The following is a 22,459-nucleotide window of genomic DNA, read 5'->3' as shown; positions in this document are numbered from 1 at the left end:
AGGAAGATAAATTTGTAATGTTAATAATTCCAAGATTTTACAGAAGAAAAAATAATAGATGGGAAAGCTGAATGATTTTCTGTCATCCTCTACCTATTTTCTTTCAGTTGAATGGGCAACATGCACAGTAATGTCTGATTTACATTTTCCAATTGTCAGCTGGTTCCATTGAAAAAACAGAACACCCTCCCCTTACGTAATTTACCTCTGCTTATCCGGCTGGTACTACTAGTTCCTGCCTCCCCAGAACGTCTCTGATCCTGCTCTTGCTGAAGTCTTTGAATCATGCTATCCAACGGACTAACTTCTTGATTTGCTTGTTGACTAAGAACTTGATTCAATCCTGTAAAATAAAATGAACAATAACACGAAAATGTTGAAGAACCTTCTATCACAAACTGCTCACTTATTTTAGCTTGCCAATTTGCAAATAGGATATATAATCACATGCTTAAGTACTGGCTAAAGCATATTTTTAACATCTTTTTTTTTTTATGTGTTTGTTCTTGAGCTTTACGTTTCCTGGAGCAGGGTGAAGGTGATCACACACAACAGCTGATAAAGGCTTTAAATTTGACCAAGTGTGAACAAGATACAGAAGCTTAATACAACTGTTGTCAACTCAGTCAATGTAAATAGTCCAAACGTGTTCTTTGCCTACCTCAAGTGCACCATAAAACACTTCAGTAAAAATTTATATGAAAGAACTTCATCAAGAAGGTCGAACTGAATTGGAACAGTATTATCCATACTAGAGAACTGCAAGCAGTCAGAACGCTTGACTGGGTTCCACAGGGGCAGAATGATGACACAGGTAAGTAACAGTGATTTTCTTTGCTACATAGAACAATCCAGGAAACCTCCTTTAGGGCAAGTCTCTTGAGTAAAATACTGGAAATAGTTCTAAAAGAAGGGATTACAAGTTGACAACACTGTTTCTGTACAGCAAACTAAAAAGATAGCATGTAAGCATAAGCAATGCAAAACCTCTTCTTATACTCACAAAAATTTGACTTATGGGAGAAAAAGGCAAGGGTTACAGTACTGATTTGAAAAGAAAGTCAGATACCTTATTACAAAACATATGGTGGGGTGGAGTGGAAGGAAACTCTTGTCAACAGAAGCAGAACTTCCAAAAACTTTGTAATGAGGGGTGACAATGTTCAAAGAAACATGTTACAGAAATAATTTTCCCAGCATCATTCCAAAGAGATAAAAACTTGGTAAGATCAAGAACAAGATATTACAGCAATTGTGCTATGAAACAAACACCTTTGATTATGGCTAGAAGGAAGTAGCCATTTCTTAAAAGATGATGTTATGCACAAAGAACATAAACATTTATGACAGTGCTCCCAGAGTTTCAAAAGTTAATTTAGTTGAACTCAACTGCCCTAAGCAGCAGAACCTTGAAATCAATGAATGAGCTCTGGTATAACCACAGCTGGATGTTTTCTGACTTGTATAGTAAGGCAATCGGATTTATTTGGTGATCTTATGAGCAGACATATCGTCTCATGAAAATAATGGGAAATACTACAAATAACTCAAGAACGATCATAAAGAAACGATTACCTAAACAAAAGGCATGTTTTTAAGTATCTAGCTTCTGAAATTTTGTCCCCACAAATAACCGTATAAAAAAATCACACCAAATAGTAAAAACATTGGTGTAAACTTTGATTTTTTCCAATAAATTTGGTTTAAAAGAGCTTCAGGTAACATCTAAGGAGTAAATCAAGCAAGATTATCTGAATTCCCCCTACTCTTCCAGGCCCCTACGGATAACTTCTTGACAAGACATAAATTGCCAGTGCTCTGAGTGAGATCCATCAAATCCCAAAATAAAGTTTCAGAAAGCAAGAAGCTTCCTTAGTGGAGGGAAATATATGAAATACATCAGCACAGTTTAGCTCTGTGTAAGACTGCATATACTGTTGCTGAACTGTAAAGATGTAGACAAACACCCTCTGTCAGCCCTGATGATGGCTTCCTGCGATTAAACAAAATGCTGTGGACATCATCTGGCATTCATGTGTCACCATTAAATTTAATACAGTTGGGTCTGAGTACATGGTCTGACTTGTTTCAAGATATTATATTGGAGAACATGTCCAGAATGTTTTCAAATTCAGAGGACTGAAGAATGAAGAATGTCATGACTCCATGCTGCAACTGTCGCAATAAGGTAAAATCATTTCTTGGAACTCTAATTTTGCTTCAGGCACTAGATAGGAGAGAAAACATGGCATATGTTCACCAGAAAGGCTTTTTTCCTTCTTAAAAATGCTTCTCAGGTAGCCTTTCTTTCTGTAACTTTGGAGGACATGTTGAAATGCTCCTTAATATTGATTATGTAAGTAAATATTCAGTGACTTGTCATCCTCAGGTCTACTAATGAGGACAAATATCTCTTCTGGGAACAACACTGACAGTTAACTTTCCTGGAACATCTGACATACCACAGATTTCAGTATACATAAGCCACTATTTACAGGTGCACAAAGCTTTCCTGTGTTTTCAAGGATATCCAAATATTAAACAATGCCTATCTTGAAAATATTTACAGCTACTGTCACCAGCCGCTGTTTGCTCATTCATACTAATATTGAACTAGTAAAACGTGATAAGTAGGCATTGTTTTTCATATCTCCACTCACGTGAGCCATATTTAAGCAGTTTCTAATAGCCACTGGCCCATAGTACGCATGTTCCTCACACATAGTACACATGGAGAATATGACTTTAGAGGAATGTCCTAGATTTTGCATTCTCATCAAGCCTTGAGAGCTCTCCAACCAAACCAAAGCTTATGTTGAATGACTGGCTTCATCTACAGAGGAAGAAAATTTTGCATGTTTCAGGTGTCCTCTTGTTTTTCTCTTCTTGTAGGTATATTGTAGGTATAATCCAACTCATCTGTGGAAGATCAGTCTATTTCCTAGGCTTTTTGAAGTAGGAAATCTTACCCAAAGAGATCAATTGAAAGCTCACTCAACCTCATCTACTGCTTCAATAATGAAATAAGCTCCGAGCTAACTTATGTTGTAGCATCAACTAGGACTGACTTGGTGGATGACAATGCTGTAAGTAATATAGTCTATCACAAGCAATCAGTGTCAAGCTTGTCAATGTTATGTGAATGACTAGTCCCAATAATGAAGAAAAAGAACAGGAGAATGCAGAGCACCTGTAGGCAACAGCATAGGCTACGGTGTACCGAACTGAAGTTTTCCATACCTGAAGATGTCACTCCCATCTGAGGAATAAGTTGCTCCTCCCTGCAGTTCTCACGACCAGGAACTAGCCTTTGATACCTTGCAGGATGAGGGTTGCCGTCCACATCAACCAAAAACGGGGGAGGCATAAGGTGTGGAGCCTGCTGTGTCTGTTCATCCAGGACGAAGTTGTTGGCGTCGCGGATAAGGGGCCGATAATCACTATGAAAGAACATCTGATCTGCTATCTGTAAACAAAGTCATTTTGTAATTTTTTTAAGAACCTATTAACAAACACACAGAAGATAACTGCCAAAAGTATTTTTAACAATGTTATTGATGGTCACTTTTGCATAAACAAGGTTACAAACTGATCTGTTGATCTCACTTTCAAGGGGAAAAGTTAATTACTTTTTTTCCCCCCAGTATCTCAAAAGGAGAATAACCCCCAGGTTTGAGGGTGGGGAGCATTTAAAGAGCAGAGGAAGGGAGCCATATATAACTACTTTTAGACATTTGGCAGAACACAGCATGGATGTATTAAATAGGTTACCCATATTGATGTATATACATCTGATAATGAAAAATGTGTCACAGACTTATGAGCTACGGTGTAGGAAGAAGAGAAAAAGGAAAATATTTACCACATTGTGTGACTGCCAAATATTTTAACACCAGAAGCCAAATGTATATTCTTATTATAAAGCTAGATATGTGAAAATGTCCCCATAGAAAAAATAAAGCTGAATTGAAGTTGAATTCTTCAAGCTCAAAATTATTTAATTTCAGTCCACCTGCTTGCAATTCATTCTAGGTGGCTTTCCATTGACAGACTGAGGAATTCTTTTGTCCAAACTGCATGTAAAAAGACCTATGGCACTATCCCTTGCTGGCACACACATCTCAACATTGCAATCAGAAAGACTTTGAACCACAAGGAGAAAAGAGAAAGAGAACAGAAGACAAACTGCAACATATACTACACATCCCAACGCTACTTACTGGCAAGCAAAACCCCTTGGCAGCTCATATACTCAGTTTAACTTTAAACAAGTAAAAATTAAGCCATGAAATCATCGTTCACTCAAAATCAGATTTCCAGTGCAGAATAAACACGATTGAACAAATGACCCAAGGCACAGAGATGTCCAAAAAAAAAGAAAATCTTGTCTTTGCTGTTAAGAGACAGGTATTTTAGCACAGTCAGAAGAATGCCTCGGTTCTAGTCGAACATCCTGCCTTGTCTGAAGCTGGTCTGCTCTATCACAACCAATTTGTAAAACAATTTCCTGTAACTTGATATGTGGAAATCAGTCTGGCAGAGGTTATAACATCTAAATCATGCTCAGAGGTCTGGACTCTCAATGACATTACGTCTGCTTGTCCAGGATGTGAGAAGAACAGGGAAGAATGATGTCCACAAACATGTCAGTTACAAAATCAGAAGGTGCCTACATGCACTGACATGATGTGAATTAAAATAAAGTCATAAGAATCTTTGGATCTGGACACCACACAAATTCAAAAAAAGTTCCACCAGGAAGAGAATTGGGAAGATGCATGGAAAGATACAGTAGCAAAAAATTTACTTCAGGGTTACCCTTACAAAGTGCATGTGCACAAAGCGACATCTTACTGCAATGAGAAGCCCTGAGTGGAAGAAGTACTGCTGCCAGATTCTCGGTTAACAAAGAGAATAAACAACATTTTTTTTATTCCGTGAGATAAGAATGGCATTTCATGGAGAACCCAGGCTCAGACCAAATGTCAGGTAGAACTCCACAAGGTCCCTGCTGGAACCTCAGGAATGAGCTCATCCTCAGGCTACTGCAGGTCCACAGAAAAATCGGAAGAATTACATGATTTAGAGAATCTTAAGTATCTATATTCAGTTGCTCACACGTTAAGCAGACAATTAGAAGTACTAACAAACAACTGTGTTTCTTGATATACTATCAGAGATCAAATCCACAACAAAAGAAGATAAACCACCTACACGAATGTGTAGGCACACCTACACAAATGCAAAGAGATTTTCCCCACTACTGCACCACACAGGAGCAGGGGAACCGTGATTTGTGTAACCTACAGGTACTAAAGCCTTAGAAGGCTCAGGGATGCATTCTAATGTAACATTTAAAATCAACATAAAAGTCCGTATCTTTAGGTCAGTTATGCATTTTTTGGACAAGTTTCCATCTATGCACAGACCTCTGAAGTGCACATGACAGTGAGCTCAACTTATCCCTGATGATCTTCACCCAGCCAGAAATCTCGGTTAAGACTGGCTCACATACAGTTCCCTTAATTGGGTCAAACACTGCAGGAGCTCAAAGCAAACAACAAGCATAGTCCTTTTTTGACTCACAAAGAATTACTCCACAAAAACATGTACCATCAAAAAAGAGGGAAAAAAAAAAAACACAAAACAAAACACCATCATCTCAACAGCATCACAGCCAAGATCATACAAGAAGAGGGGGGAGAAAAGGGAACCTCAACAGTGGTTCCAATCAACTATAAGCCAGATACGATTTGAACCCAACATGAAAAAATGTTTATGGGGAAAAACAAGAGCCTGCTCTCTCACCAAACTTATGTCATCTCAACTAGAATCATTGCTCTGAGCACACTTCACAAATGCAAGAGTACAGGATTGGTTATTGTACTCCTTTCTCTTGTAAAGATCATTCCCCAAGATGCATGGAAACCACTTTAAAGCCAAAAAATGCACATCCTACCAGAGTGTATTCTTCCAAGTTGTCTGGAAACAAATGAATGAGGAGCTGAGGGTGGGACATCAGAAAACAGAGCACCAAATCTCCAGCACCTACCCACCTGTAGTTACCTTTTCTACCAGGCAGGTCAGACAAAAATGAAAGACGAGATGGAATCAGACAAGGAAGGTCTCTAGCTTCTAAGCTGAGATTTAAGACCGAGAGGTAAATCCTATTTGTTCCTATTTTTTTCCATGGTCAAAACAGGACTGGTACAGTAGTAACTGGAGAAAATCATTGTAAATCATCCAATAACTGAAAAAAATAATCCTTTTTTTTTTTTTTTTTTTTTAAGAGCGCAGATAAAATCCCAAGAGAACAAAGGGTCTGTTGTGTTCAAGAAGTGAGTGAAAAGCAACTGGTTTTCTTCAAACAGGTCTAATCCTTCACAAGGAAAGTCTTCAGATGGCTACATAAAGAATCCTGGTCCATCACAGCAAAGATGAACTGGCTCTTGGTTTCAATTTCCAGCATTTATGAGTTGCAGAGGACTATGCACTTCCAAAATGAGAAAAAGAAACAAATGATTGGAGAGAAAAAGAAACCTCAAACAATCCATGGATATAGTGAGAAAACGTTTTCTATCACAACAGGTTTTAAAGCTTAGGAGAGTAAGAGCACTGAAAGATGGAAGGACCTTGAAAGTGATCTAATAGCGCCGTTTTTCCTTGCTTGTGGTATCTTCGCTCCTGCTCATTGTCTTTGGAATGAAAGGGAAAACGCTCAGGTGGATTAACTGTAGTAATAGTTGAGGGATAGCAACAGCAGCCAAGTACTTCAACTTATAGTTGAGAAATACGACAAAAAAAAATCCTAGTATAAAATGCTGCTGTAATTGGCATCAAAACAAGAGCTGGAACACTACAGAAAGAAATGCAGTGGTTTACGTGACAAAGATTAAAACTGCTTTTGCTCTCCCTCCTTCAGGCCCCTCTGCACTGATTTTTGCCATAGTGATTTCAAGGCCTGTCTGAGTCAAAAGATCCACAAGCAGGAGGAGGCAAGATCCAGAAGCCAGCACTTCATCAACAACCTTCAAGTACCAGATAGGAAAATGCAGATATGAAAATCCTAGAGCAGGTATGTCTGCGTAAGTCTTAGAAGGCGAGGAGAGACACATCACCTCTTACCTGGGTGGTAAAAGAAGTCAGGACCTTGTAAGTACTGCAAACTGTGTAACTGGTACAGTTCAAAGAGCATGCTCATCAACAGGGGGGGAAAAAACAAACCAAACCCAAACACTACAAATCTTTACCATCATGACAGTCTGTGACAAGACACCCACATTCAGAATAGACCATGTTGACTATGACATAAGAATAAGAGGTAATATTTTAACTACACAGCAACAGCAGAACACTGCTGTGTAAGCACCACAGCATCCATGACAGCAGAAATACATTAGCAGACATAAAATTTTTAACTAGAACATACAGTGCAGGTACTGTAAATAACTGCCACTCAGGCTATGCAGCGTTTAAGTACAGGTATCAGCAATTAGTCTTATTGCACTTCCCCCCATTTTCTGTCTTAGTTAGGAACCAGTATATTGTTTAAAGCAAAATATTTAACTATTTTGAGTTCCAATGATGTTTACTCATTATCCATGTGGACCCATTAGCAGACATTTGCAACCATCTCATCTCACTTAAGAGAGGAGACAGTGACTGCATGATTTTTATTTTATTTTTTAATTTCCCGTGCAAAATAGCATGTTTCTGTAGCTTAAAACAAGAGAGAGTGAAAGAAAACACAGTGCCAACAACAGGAATTTGAAACATCTCATATTCATGGCTGAAAAATGTGTTGAGATACAGGCTCTTAAAGCACTGAAGGAAAGATTGCACAAATGCATTCAAAACAGACAAACATTTTGATATCTTGTACTGTACCTTGTCATATTTGCTACTGGAACCAAAGCCAAAAATCAGAAGGTGACCGTGAGAATCGGTACATGCAAAATGCTGTCCATCAGGAGAGCACTTGCAGTCAAAAACTGCACCGTGTCCTTGTCCTTCAATCTGAAATACATCAATATACAAAATAATTAAGTTATCAGAAATAAATTGTTGTCATTTACGATTCTCAAAACTGTTGTGCTGATGTTGAACTTTATATAAAATCTGCAAGACAGGATAGTGCTAGATGGAAGTTACTTTAAAACATAGTTTACTTTTTTTAACTATTTGCTTTTCATTGAATTTTGTAATAATGCTCATGAAAGATGCCAAATTGATAGTAGTAGAAACTGACAGACTTTATCCACAAAGCAGGCACAGTATAGGAAGTGAAAATAAAAGCTTCCCCTTGAATGTCCTGCTGATAAACCTAACCAGAGAGCTGGGTCCAGTTCAGGGCTTTAGTCGCTACACCCTTTCAATCCTCTGCCTTTCTGCTAAGCTAGCCCGTTAAGGTTGGCTGTCGTGGTGTTTCAGGACACCTGCCCCCTACAAAACGCGCTGACATAGACAACCCACATTACACAACTTAGCAGCTGCCTGTGCCTGGAGTTCCTACCCCTAATTTATTGGAGTGGGGGGAGGTTTGGATTTGTGTAAAAACTCCGCTTTTCATAGGAGAACTGCAAAGATTTTAAAAAAGGAATTTTTACCTGATACTCATTTTCTGTTTTCCAGTTCCATTAAGCCAGAACAAAGGGGTTTTTGTTTTTCCCTGCAACCTGTCAATCAAGCAGAGGTGACCAATCACCACTCTGAATTTTCACGTCTCCAGCACCTCTTCAGAAAGCCCCTTTCTATTCTCCCCAGTAAAGCACTTTTGCATTTTCTTTAAAGCAGAACCAAAAAGAAAAATAAAAAAATAATAATAAAAAAGCTTTCCCTAACCGTGGCAGGCCCGTATACTGCCGGAAAAAATGACGGTGTTCAGCCTGCACGCGGTAGCACTGTGCATTTCTGCAGCACCTTCCAGAGGCCATCATCCAAAAGTTCATGAACTAAAGCCTCAAAAATCCCCCGAGGCAGGTACTGTCCTCGCTATCTTACAGCCTGAGACTAAGGCAAGAAGTCCAAGCCTTTTGCCCCCGGTCTTAGAGCACATCCACACCCACACCCCTGCACGCACCCCCGCTGGTAAAGGCTGCTACACCTCCTAGCACTGCTTTCCATTACGGGACAGAGGTCGTTCCTACTGCAGGTATCCTCCATAAAGGTTTCTGGATTAGGGAAAAAGGAACATAAACCATTCCGAGTTTTATGTTCTGTTTTGCCCACTATTCCAGAAGGGATGGATTCTTAATTGAAACACCCTACAGAAAAAGATGGGAAGTAAAAGCATCACTCACTCGGATCTCTGGTAACATCACAACAGCTAAGAATGCAGAATTTATTTAGGCTAAGCATGCTACAACAACCAAGGCAAAGCTACAACTTTGTGGTGTGTTTTGAGTGCAGAAAGCTCATCTTATTAAAGGGAGACGGTGTAGGGAGGCAGGTGCAAAGGGGAAGGAACTTCAGCCCAAGACTAAGCTTTACAGATGTACAGTAAAAACCTGGAAAAGGAGCATTTACGTAGAGATTTCCAATACCCTTCCCTTCCCCCACCAAAAGAAACATAAAAGCATTGAGCTTCCTAACATTAAAGTTCTTCACAAACAGAATTTCAGGGTCCCCTCTGAGCCTGCAATGTGAAGACTTGCTTTACAAGGAAAACAAGTCATGCCACGTGAAGAACTATTTGCTAACCACGGTGGAGGGAAAAATTAAAAATAGAAGAAAAAGATGACAGATCTTTTTAATCCTTCCCTGCAAGAAATGTCTCACATAGACCATTTTTAAGAAACTCCTAGAAGTCAGACTGAAGTGTTGGATGACATTTATTTCTGATGTAAAGGAAAACAGAGTGATCTACTATGCAGTAATTAGTACAGTGTAAGTAGTTTTACTCTAGATATGGCCAGAATCTGGTGTAAAACATGCTTTTGAAAAGGACAAATCTTTTAGTACAGTCCCTCAAGGCTGGTGTATAACTGCTTTGAAATAAAGACCCTTGGTACTATTATAAGAACAAAAATAATTGTTAGAGATAAGCTTCCAAGACACAATTGCTATTAAAATTAAAGGGCAAAGACTGCCGGAGTGTGATATCCAGCAGATGTTTTTAAAAACAAAAATAATTTGGATTAACAAGTGATGCTTCACAACGGAATTTCTTCAATAATAGCACAGGAGCTGGTCATTTGGAACAGAAATTAAACGTTAACTTGCAAAAGAGGAAGTTGAAATAAATCAATGGAACTCTAACTTTGGCAAACTAGATGAGGGTCTTGAGCAAAAATGAAGCTTTCCCAACCCTATTCCTTTTAAATCAAAGATGCAAGAACTCTCTGAAGACTGTATCCTGAAGAAGATGAACTGCTTATTCAGTTTGGAACCTTTTCCAGCTGAATGAGAGGAAATCAGTGCTAAAGAGAAGAGGCTGCCCATCAGAACAACAACAAAAACAACAAAAATAAAAAGTTAATTCAGAGCTGTCCCTACAAAGTAAGGACTGCCCAAAAGCGAGCGTGTTAAGACACTGCTGTTAGCAAAGCTAGTAGCATGGACTCCTCAGCCACAAGCAGGAAAGAACTCGTGATGCTATACAATAAGGACTAAAGTCACAAAGAGAGGTATGTTGATTAAGGGAAAGAAAAAGGGTAGCTCTTCTTTTCCTCTCAGTTTTGAGGGATTTTAAGTTCCTGAACCAAGGAGAACAGAGTTGTGAAACTACTATACAAAACAATATTTTAGACCCTTGAAAATTTGCCGTATGAACACAAAAGTATTATCTACAGAGAGAGAGAGAGTGGAGCAATAACAAGCCTTTTTGAGTTGTTATCAGTAGGTGGTATGAAAAACTTAAAAACTAGTTTTTAAGGAGAGTAGGAAACAGCACGTGGGGTAGCAGTGGGAGGGAGTAAAATGCAGAATGAATCAAGGAGTAGCAGCCAAACTCAGCAGACATCCTTCAGTAAATTAACTGATTTTTTGTAGCAAGAAAATACAATTCATTCAACCTAGCTAGATTTCACAGCCATGACAAGGCACTGAAAACTTTGTGTTCAAGCGGCACCGACCGTGACTAGTAGGAGAACTGCACAGTAGGCAGGCTTTCTGAGGAAAGAATAACAGTCACTGGTTTTGAGAAGATATAAAGAGATAAAAGAATGTGATTACTGAAGTTCCTTAAGCCAGGTCTTTCTATTAGTGATAATGGAAAAAATAAGAGTTTGCTGATGAGCTCTTTGCTCTTTTTGAGCATTGGCAAATCGTCTGCTAAGACCAGATGTGGGACACAGCACAAATGGTATCAGCTGAAGCAATCAGAAGCCAACAGGACAAAACTCAGTAGACCACAAATGCAGTAAGATTATTAGCAATAACTTAGTGGACTGACTGGAAGAAATAAAAACGGAACTGGGTCTGTGCACCTCTATTTATGTACTATGCATCTCTATCACACCTTCCAACACAAGTCATCAGCAGTATTTAAAAAAGTCAGTGAACTAAGTCTTTTCTAGCCTGAGTTAGACACTTTTTCTGCCTTCACATGAAGAGATTGAGGCCATTAGTTGGAAACACAGAGAGAAAGATCACTGTGTATTTCATTGCAATGCATCACACACAATGCGACAACAAAAAGAGAACTATAATCCGAAAGCACACCAGAAGTATATCCAGACAAGGAAGAAAAAGCACACACACAGCTAGATGAGTAGACAAGATAAGAAAGAGCTCTTCCAAAGCGACACAAAAAAAATCTTTGCTTCCCACGTTCAATAGAAGTAAATCCCAACTGCGACAGCTACAGAAGAATGTTTTCACTCAGCACGAGCAGGGAAAACCTGAGAGCTCAGCCTCGTAACACGGACACTTAGCAAAAAGGACCGCTCCGAATGCATGTACAAAGAGACCTCTAGCAGGAAGAGAGCGTGTCAACTTCAATGTATGTTAACACGTGAAAATTAATTACGAACAACACTCAAACTTGAAAACTAAAATTTAGCTTCTAACAGTCAGAACACTGGTATGCTAGAGCAACTTTCTAAAAATAGAAAAAAAAAGACAACTAATTACTATTAAAACAAATAATCTCTCTTATAATTGCTGAAAGTGCATAATAGCTGCTTGAACTGAATCAGTCTCCAGCTATTTTGAAGTCCCTTGTATATTTAGGTTCTCTTCTGCTTTAAGGAGCAATCTCTGATCACAGCATGCTCCCGTGATAAGCCAAAAAACATCTATAGATTTCCTACAAAGTCAGAGGAGATTGCTGCAGCATTGGATGAGTGGAAAACAACATTTAATTTTTATTAAGCCAGTTTAAAAAAACAAAAATTGAAAGGGCTTCTATACTGCTTCCAGAACTCCAACAAAGGATCAAACGGTAGGAAGAGGACAGGAAGTAATTAAACTGAGAGTGAAAAGTTTCCATCTTCCTAGCATCCCATCCCCATCAGTTATCTATTCTATTCAGGAATACTGTTTGTCTTCAGAGATGAATGTATCCATGACAAGATCTGAGAGATTGCCCTAAGGGTGCCTGAAGTTATATAAAGCTCTGCAAAATACTTAACAGTTTCTTTTTTTCTTAAGGAAATGTTTGTTCATAAACATTCTGCAAACTCGGAACTGGCTTTTACTGGGACTAGTAGAGCATGATGATGGCTTCACTCTTCAGGATCCTTCTGTGCTCTTACATACTATTCAAAGGCAGAACCTTTCAAAAACATTTCTGTAGGACTACAACTGACCAATTCAAAAATACTGCAGCTAAAATCTTATTTGAAGCTATTCTATATTTCAGATGCGGACACTACAAAACCTGATCTAAAAATACATTCCCATATAATCCCAGCAAAACAGGACCTCTCTTCAGACTTTATGAAGGCCACAACACACAAAATATCTGGTATTTAAAGTTCCAGTACTGCTGGAGATTACACCAGGCTGTCCCTATGAGCAAGTGGTACGACTTTTCAGACATTAATGCAAAAGAATCCCTTCATATCGGGGAAACAACCAAGCTACAGAGCACACTGCTGAGCTGCCCAGGGTGGAATCTGATCTTCCACGTTGTTCTTCTGCAATTTTTTTGGTATGCCATTTAGGCTAAAGTTCAAGTAGGCTGAAAAAATCAATTAGCTGTCAACAGCTCCTAGGTAGGCAATCCAAGTTTACTAATTAGTGAAAAGGAAACAATGTTGTAACTGATATGATAACACCAGAGCTTATCAGGTTGCACTGAAAGTGAACGCAGGGTTACAAAATACTGAATCACATTGCAGAGATCAGTGAAAGAACACGCTTTCAGTAAGATGAAACTGTCCACTGCATTTTCAAAATAATGACCAGACCTCAGAAGACAGGGTAGGAAAAACACCATGTTAAAAAGACATAAGGAAGCACAGCATAGGAATTGCCTGGTAAAAAGAGGTTGGAACTAGATGATCCTTGGAAGTCCCTTCCAACCCAAACCATTCCTCGATTCTGTAAATCTCTCAAGTAACCACACAAAACTAAAAACAAAGGACAGAGTCAACAACCCGCTCTCTGAAGAAGCAGGAGCACGCAGAAAAATCTGAATCACAACTTGGTAGCCTCTGCTTGATTGACAATTTGCAGGAAGAAACCCTTTTCACCTCAAACAGTTGATGCTGTAACACTAACACAGTAAAACAAAATAAGGATTAAATTGTACCAAAATACTTAAACCATCTTTGGGGGTGGTTGGGGAGTCTGGCCAAATTCACAAAAGCTTAACGACACCTCCATTATCGAATGCATTACTACTGTCACCTCCACAGTGGTTCCCAAGGTTTCTCACTGATTTATGTAAAAACACAAGAGGTATAAGAAAGGGTACAGAGACTGCAGATAGGGGAAAAAAATATCACAAATATCACTGCATCAAGTAGTGCAGCAGACTCTCCTTTCGCTTCAAGGAGCGTCAAAATTACACTCTCAACAGTTTCTACTGTAAAAAAATAAATAATAAATAAATGGAAGTTCTTATGGGATGCTTGAACTTGTGCTTTACTTGGACAAGTTTTGCATATGACAAATTTAGTCACTGTTTACACTAACAGCTTCTAATAGATTTACAATACAACCAGAGATCAAGGCTAAGAAAGGGTTTCTATTGAAAATTTTGAAACGATAACAGTGTGTGTAGCAAGACTGGGGAGAAAGCAAAAGCTTGAAGAAAGAGCCATGCGATATGACTACCAAATATCTTCCAGAAGAAGATATTTCTTCCACTTGGAAAGAAATGCATGGAACCAGGAAGAGTACCAGACAACTCTGCATTCATTAGATACCAGCTCGCTGCAGATGTGGAAACAAAACCTCAGACATCAGCTTCAGCAATCTTGTCCTTAATTCTTCATGTCTGCCTTGTCTGAACTTTTATGTTTTAAATATAAAGCATTTGTCTACACTGACTGGCATATACAAATTAACCAATGCCTGGCTACGACAAGGCATGTTTTCACAACCATAACTTCATACAGTGAATGCACAGCAAAGCTATTCCAAGTGTATCCACCTGCTTCAAGCTGTCTCACCAGGTGCGTGCCAGTACACACTTCCAATTTCAAAGACAAGCTTAACTGTTTAAATACAGCTAGTGTTTAATACATATCACTACATTTACTGATTCTGTGCCTGCATTTCTACAAGAGTAACTTGGTTTGTTACAATGCCATCTGAAATAACAGCAGCACTTTAAAGCTACGCCGTTATTATCATCATTTAACCAAAAGAGGGTGGCTTTACAAGGCAAATTAACATCTGCTTGCTGATCCGACTTCCCCAAATGTTTTTAAAGGCAATCAAATGAAATTAAGTAATTTCCAAGAACACTTTCAAAGCAAGCATGTCAAATACAATTTTTAGTTTCCTCAGCCCAAGGCTTCTTGAGGAAGAAGCAACTTGAGAAAGAAAACTGAGGTCTAAAGAGAGACACTTTTTTTTTTTTTTTTTTACTGCCTATAAACTAAAGGCTTGTATCTAAACTTTAAGACTGGTCAGGAAACCAAGGGACCTAGAAATACGTTTGTAAATATTCACAAACAAATTCTAATTGGAGCTATTGCAGTAAAGCAATAAGCAAATAAAGTATCAAGGAGCAGTCCAGTGTCTTCACAAGACCTTTCCAACACAATTAACTTTTCCAGTGCTATTAGAAATTTAGTTATTCTCTAACCTTCTAAATGTGAAAAGTTGCTGGATTCTAGAATTCTTAACTGTAGGCACATCTACTGAAGCAAAACTTTTGTTCTTCAGCAACACCCAGACATAATCAATACAGCTTTCCAAAAATGCATATAAAGTTTCAGTTCTGTAACATCTTAGCTTTGTGTACCTGATGTCAGTGTAAAGACATTAAAAATTAAATTTAACCGATAATTAGTTTCAAAGTAACAATATATAGTCCTTTTCTCAAAAACAAAAAAATGCTGAGAAAGACATTGTGTACATTTGGCTGAAGAATATATAAAAATGCATTTGCATTTTCTCCCTTTTCAGAGTATTTCCACTTTAATTTGTAGTGAAAAATGTGTAAGTTGGTCATGCTAAGGAACAGGTTTTTGTCAGGCTAAAAAAAACTTGTCCAGCTTTCTCAGAGATACAGATCTGCATTTTTGTTTTATTACATGTATTATTATTATTGATCAGTTTCAGAGAACAGATACTGTCCCATCAAAACTGGCTAGGAAAGGCAGACCAAGCTTCTGGTCAGCTTGGTAAGATAGTGTAAAATACTCAATGCTTTGTGAAAGAAGTCATAACCCAAATAAATCAATAGTTAGAAAGTTCACAGTTTCATTAGTGGTTTTACAGCACTACAAGCCCCCATTCCCCATTTTTTTGGTGGGGTGTGGGGAGGGATGGGAATAATCAACTTCTGCAATAACTTCCAAACCTCCAACCAAGTACATAAGCATAAGATCAACCTATAAGTTCTTTAGCTCCAGTGATAGAAGCACCTTAATGCTTGTATGCAATGTATGTTCAGCAATGGTGTGCATCTAAGTAGTTTGTAACTTTTTTCTATACCGGGAACCTGTACGTGGGGAACAAGTTGCTGTTCCTCACTAACGTGCCTGTTAAGGGGAAAGTTTATATTTAAGCTTTGATGTGGCACTATATTGCAAAGTCAGATTAATTTATTTTCCTGAAAGGGTTCTCAACTATTTACGTAAGGTTCCAGTAGTATGTCCTTTAATCTCTGAACCCCAAGGATGAAAGTTTTGTCCCCATTTTTCTTTTAGCTGTCAATTAAAAAATAAGAACAGTAGAGGAAATTAAACTTTTATGTTTATGCAGTTAAATCCAGACTTTGGCCTAAAATCTCAAGCAAATTACTTCTGGGCTGACATTTTGGATGAGTAAGACAAAAATCACATACTACTAAATTGGCATTGTAACTGCAGCTGCAAAAACTTAAACTTGTTAGCAAATTGACACTTTTCAATTCAGCTTAACACTGTACTTGTTCTAATGCATTGCTTTTAACACAGATGGAAGAAACCACACTCACCACACTAGCCAGACCTTTGAATAAGCTTTTTAACACTTTGTAAAGTAAACACGAAAGTCTAAGTCCTTACTTCGTTTAACAAATCTGTTTATATTTAACGTCTAAGTTTCATAATCTGTTGCTAATTAATAAGCATACTGAAAAGAACACATGCAAGTGATAAAATTCCTAGTTTTGGATACAATCATTGCTTGCATAAAATACAAGTAACGTTTTACATGAAAGTTTGGGATTATTCATCATGAACTTCCTACAGAAAAGTACCTAGAAGGAATGAAAGCAGCTATAATTCTGGTACAGAAATTTAGATGAAAATATGCCCAAGCTGTAAATGACAACTTATTTTTCCCCAGAACAGACGAACACCTAAGAAGCCTCATCCTCCCTTATAGCAATAACAGCTATCAAATATCTTGTTGTCAACCTAGGTCTCAATGAAAAAGCATGCTTTATGCTTAGGACCAGAGTTTTTCAAAAGTGGCAAAGAACTGCAGGCATACCCTATACTTTCTCCAGCACTGATGCAAGAGGCAGGTCAGCCTCCAAGTGATTTTGAAGTTATTTCTGCTGGTTTCCATCAAGCAGGACAGAGGGCCTAAGACTGACTAACACCCATTCAAGCAATAACAGACAGTGCTGTAACAAATCATGCGCTATTTAAGTACCAATCTGGTTTCCAGGGGAAGCAACATTTACTCAGTGACACATGGAACAATCATGTTTCTTGGAGAGATTAAGGTTTTTCGTTTACAAATGTGACAGCCAGCCTCTTCTGAAATAGCAACTAAAGGTGCAGGAGATGGAGAACCAGTTCAGTGAGGATTTTTTCCTCTTCCTCCTCAAAAAGAATCAGAAGGTTGCTTCAAATCACTAGTTTACAGAGCTCAGGTTGTAGTGCATTTCTGAACGCTCCTGGCATTCTGTGTGCTCTGATGAAATGCACTTTTGCATTTAGAAAAAAAGACACATCAGCAAATTTGTGACAGCTGGACATAGTGTGACCTTCAAGTGTCAAAGGCTAAGGTGGCTTAGCTTTTCAACAAGTTGGATAAAGCCACAAAGGTAGGAGGATTTTGAAGTATTCACATCTGTCAATTTAATACAAGACCGTAAAAACATTCTTTCTGTATCAGTATTTCAAAGCATTCTTCAGAATATGATGAAAGGACTAAGGCCACCTTTGCACTGAATTCAAAGAGGCTTCCAGAAACACTATCCACCCAGAACGTGTTGCGAAAAGCACTGTAATCCACAGCAGTGCTCAGAAAGACTGGCTTAAAGCTAAGGTAACAACAAGAATTGGCCCATATGAAGTCTTCACAAGCATTAGGAGGAAAACTTGAAGAATACCAAGCAGAAGACTGACCTTGACAGGTATTCAGGAGGCCTCTGATGCATACAAATAATGTGAGATGTAAGGAAGCCTACTAATGGCTTTAGCAAAGCCTTACTTTTCAAAGATTAACTTGCTATGGCAGCCAATCCAGCAAGACAGAAAAGCAACACCTAGTCACAGTAAGATCTTTGGGCTGGTTGGTTTTGTTTGGATTTATTTTGGAAGTCTCTCTATCAGCTGAACCATTTTTTTATTTATAGGCATCTGTATTCCTACTTGATTTATTTCTACTTTATACAATGTGCGTTTAAAAAAAAAAAACAACAAACAACACCATAAAGGTTAGTCAGCAAGACTTTATCAACTAATATATGAGCTTACAATAATTGCAGGGCCTGCTTACCATATCTGATTTAATCTGGTATCAGATTCAAGCAAAGCAATTACATTTGAAGATGCACTACAAAAAAAATCATATGCTCTACAATAACAAGGATTATAAAAATCCCTGTTCTTCCCCAGTCTCTCATTCCTGATACTGCACTACAGTCACCATACTTTCAGCAGCATACTTGCAAGTAACGGCAGTCACCATATGTTCCTACAACTGTTCATTAAGCTATGCTGTAAACCAAATTATAAAAAATAAACATAAAAACACAACAATTACAGGCCTTTCAATACATATCCTGAAAACTTTCAGGAAAGATTTTTTCAAAAACATACTTCTGCAGGGCAGCCCGTTCGTGGGACAAGAACATTACTGTTACTGCGGGAGAAACCTACTCTCTACGGCTCCATACAGAATGCCTGCTGCAAGTTTGAACCAGCAGATCTTGGCCTTGTCACTTTTCCTTAAAGGCAAGTCCATAAGGGAGACCACAGAAGTCAAAGAAAAATCCAGGGCAGTACTGTAACACCATAAAGCTATTTGGGGTCAGACTCAAAGAACACCATCACTTACGTCCAATTGCAACACCCACAAAAAGTCAATTATCAACCCCAAAACTTTTGCATCTGCTTAGTGTAATTAGGCACCTCCTTTCTGACCTGGAAGAGTCTCAAGCCCCTGTGTAGTTTTCTCTTCCCCTCAAACATTCTCAGAACTGAGAAACTTTTATCTTAAGGCCTACAGGAATCACGAGCGTGAGGCCAAGCCACAGCATACACCATCTGAGCGACAACCCTGGTATTCCTAATAAACCAACAGTATTAAGTCTAATTTAAAAGTAACTTAGTGAGAACACCTGCAAGACAACAGGTATTATGACAACTGAGTGCTGAACAGCTTTTACCTATGGCCTAACAGAGCACTAATCCTGCAAATTCAAGCTTGTCCAAAGCTTGAATCCAAAGGCTTCAATTTACCTAGAACAGAATTTCTAGATGCAGGAACACGAGCTTAGCAGCAGTGCCTGAACTGACATGCTGCAGATTGAAGATTCATGCCTCTCCACCGCAGCACAACTTCAGAAGTCAGTCAGGGAAATAGTCCAGTGTAGAAATACATCGCTGAGGCACCCGCTGGGTAAGCGGCAGGTGTTGAACTGTACCTTGCCACCTGAGCAGACAACAGAATTTAAGTCTTTTATTTCCCAGCTGAACTGCTTAACTAAAAAAAGCCACGTACAACTGCCACCATTCTTCCTGTGCCCTCATTTCAGGAGAGCAAGGCATTTCCTCTGCTCTTGGGAAGGTGCCTTACCACACCAGGGATCCAGACGCCACGCTGCGGCTTTGAATACAAAGTGGCATTTCAAATACCTCTCTACACACTCTACCACCAAGTAGCTCTTGCTAGACAGCTCACCACCTGGTATATTTTTCCTCCATTGTCCACTAAGACATCCAAATCTACCACACAGCAAGGATGCGGAGGAGGATGTGGAGGAATACTGCATTCAGCTGTGGGGATTAAGAACCTCACTCCTCAGGAGCTGAGGTGCTAAAACAGTCAAGTCCTTCAGTGAATCTAGGCCCTGGGTAACGAGCTACAGCGTAAACATTTACTAGGCCTGTCTTGTCCTTCTGCAACAAAACCACTGGCACTGTGAAACATGTAAGCTCTAAAAGTTGGCTGTAGAAACCATTATTATCCCAACTTTATTACCCTGGGTTTCTTAGTAAGTCTGCTCAATGCTTCCCTCTACATGGGAACTACAACCAGTGAAATTGCCCTGGTATTACAACATCAAAACCACAACCTCAGCAGTTCCTTGGAGAAATGAGTGACAAAAACACATCTTACATTAACAGCTATATTAAGTCAAAAACAGCAAGTATAATATACAGGCTACAAATAACAATATACACCTGTATTTGCACATGCCATTTACAGCCCTCCCAGAACTTATTTGCTACGTCTCAAAAACTGTCTAAAAAGCTTTATGGACCTCTTGATTTTAATATCTCTATGACTACTTTCACTCTTTGGGTAGGGAACATTTTTCTTCCGTATATCTGACTCAAGTTGCTAAGTTAAGCCAGACCTGAATGCCCATGAACTACGACACCAAGTTATAAAAGACCTATATAAATTCTATCACCACAGTGAAAACTACACATGAAAATGTCGAACATTGAAATTATATACATACTTACTGAGTAAACCCACGTGTCAGTCACTTATGAGACTGAGTTTACTATTAATTATAAAGACCAAAATCTGGCAAAGAGACCAAAGGTGTTCCAAGTTCAACCATGACTGTGCTAACTTATTTTAAAGCAAATCTTAAGATAAAAACAAATAAAAACAAAAAACAAAACCCTCAGAGACAATGTTCTGCAGGACCACTACCACTCAGTCTCCTAGTGGCACCTACCTGTGACACATCAAGGCATAAAAACTTCGATTCCCTCATCTAAGTTCAATACAGAACAAGAAATGCATTTGGCTACTGAGGCTTTGCAATTTCACATTCATTGACCAGATAAAAGGAATTAAGTCTCTGTAACTCAACTGATGAGTTGAGTTTTAAGTGCGACAGCATTTGCATCACTCAGATTTTGATTTTGATGCTGACAGTGAAGAATTGAAACTTGGGAGAACGTAAAAATACCCAACTCGACTTTAGGGATTTGCCACAATGCTTTAGATGCAACAGCTCTCCACCTAGGATGGGAATATCTGACTGGACTAATTATCACTAAGTTAACAATCCTCTTTTTTCTAATTCAATCAACACTTCCAAGGTCTGCACAGAACTTTTGTTACAACAAAATTGTTCAGTACTAGTTCTGTACTGCAGACACTGTTTTTTTGGGCAATGATGAGAGGTTTTTGAATGCTACATCAGGTCTCTCCTGTCATTCAACTACCAGGTTTGGTTCTTCCAGATGATGTTCCCCATCTGATCCAACAAAACCCAATCTGTAAAAACTTTCCCATCCCCTGAATACCCTATTTTTCAGGAGTATGAGATGACAAACTGAACAAGTCAATGAAAGTTGCAGCAGTTATCAAAATAATTTAATAGTGGCTAATCTAATGACGTTTCCAGTTGATATGCCAGTTAGGACATTGGGAAAAGACTGGAAGCTCTGCTTATTCAAGCACTCCCTTAGTAAACCAGAACTCTTAACACCTGCAGCTCTGCAGAGGTAACTGTGCAATACGAAGCCTCATGCTCCAGAAGCATCTTCCCCACAATTGTCTAAAAACCCTCCAATTTCCATCCATGTCTTTTGAAGCATCAGCCACAGAAGACTGGTGAAATATGCAGACACTGTAGAGAGATGCCTCTCCTGGATATCTAGCTCATAGATCTTATTCATTTGTTTGAGTCAAACTGATTGCCAGATTTACAACTCCCCTCACCTCGCTCAGCAGGCAGACTTCTCACATTCATTTCTAGCATGAAGCACACACTATTAGCTGCTGGGAGCTTCTGATTATCTACACATTTCTCTACAATTCCCAAGATCTTCAAACGTAATTTTTACTCTTTTTTTGGTGTTTGTGCCTCTTAGCACCCTTGAAACAAGTACTTCTATTTTTCAGGGTGTTGCCTGAAGTCTCAGGCACCTGTAATTTAGATTCTGACATCTCTTGACTGGACTTGTCTTACAAGCAGCAGATGGACTCAGCCTCCTCTGACTTTAAGCTCCACAAAAACTATCACACATCCACTACAAGCAGTAGTGGAAGGGCAACGTAACTGTGCATTGAGGACATACACCTCAACTGGTACCAAGGAATAGCACTGAGGAAACAAAGATCTATACTCATAACTCCAAACATATTGACTGGGATCCTTCAGAAGTTCAGTTACAGAAAACAATGCAGAAGGAACAATACTGAATCTAGGTCATTGCTGTAGGAGTCTAGACCGCTCTCTTTCCCATAAAGCTTAGCAAAATTTCTTCCTTATGAACTGTCCAGTATAGTGAACATGTCAAAAATTTCTCTGGGTTCAGAGTGACCCTCCTGGCTTGTGCTGTCTGTTTTTAATTTTATTTTGTCAGTGTATCTATGGCAGGTGTCTTCTTCAGATATCTTCTTTATTCTAGTTTCCAAGACCACTATTCCACTACAGCTGAGAGCTGCATGAAGCTCATTTGCCTACTCTCAGCATTCTCAATGA

General features: G+C 38.8%; 1 protein-coding gene across 1 annotated transcript in view; it reads right to left on the bottom strand.

Moving 5' to 3' along the window:
- The window catches only part of PHIP (pleckstrin homology domain interacting protein), a 111,494-nt gene that overhangs the window by 43,273 nt on the left and 45,762 nt on the right, over positions 1 to 22,459 (bottom strand). Inside the window, exons 16-18 of the mRNA XM_038177519.2 lie at positions 7,888 to 8,016; positions 3,241 to 3,466; positions 206 to 343 (exon numbers count right to left, since the gene is read on the bottom strand). Of these exons, the coding sequence (XP_038033447.2) occupies positions 206 to 343; positions 3,241 to 3,466; positions 7,888 to 8,016 (493 nt within the window). The remainder of the gene's footprint in view (positions 1 to 205; positions 344 to 3,240; positions 3,467 to 7,887; positions 8,017 to 22,459) is intronic.

This window comes from Anas platyrhynchos, chromosome 3 (genome assembly GCF_047663525.1).
Source record: "Anas platyrhynchos isolate ZD024472 breed Pekin duck chromosome 3, IASCAAS_PekinDuck_T2T, whole genome shotgun sequence".
Lineage (NCBI taxonomy): Eukaryota > Metazoa > Chordata > Aves > Anseriformes > Anatidae > Anas > Anas platyrhynchos.
The sequence above is the reverse complement of the archived record's forward strand: the minus strand, read 5'-3'. Positions and strand labels throughout refer to the sequence as shown.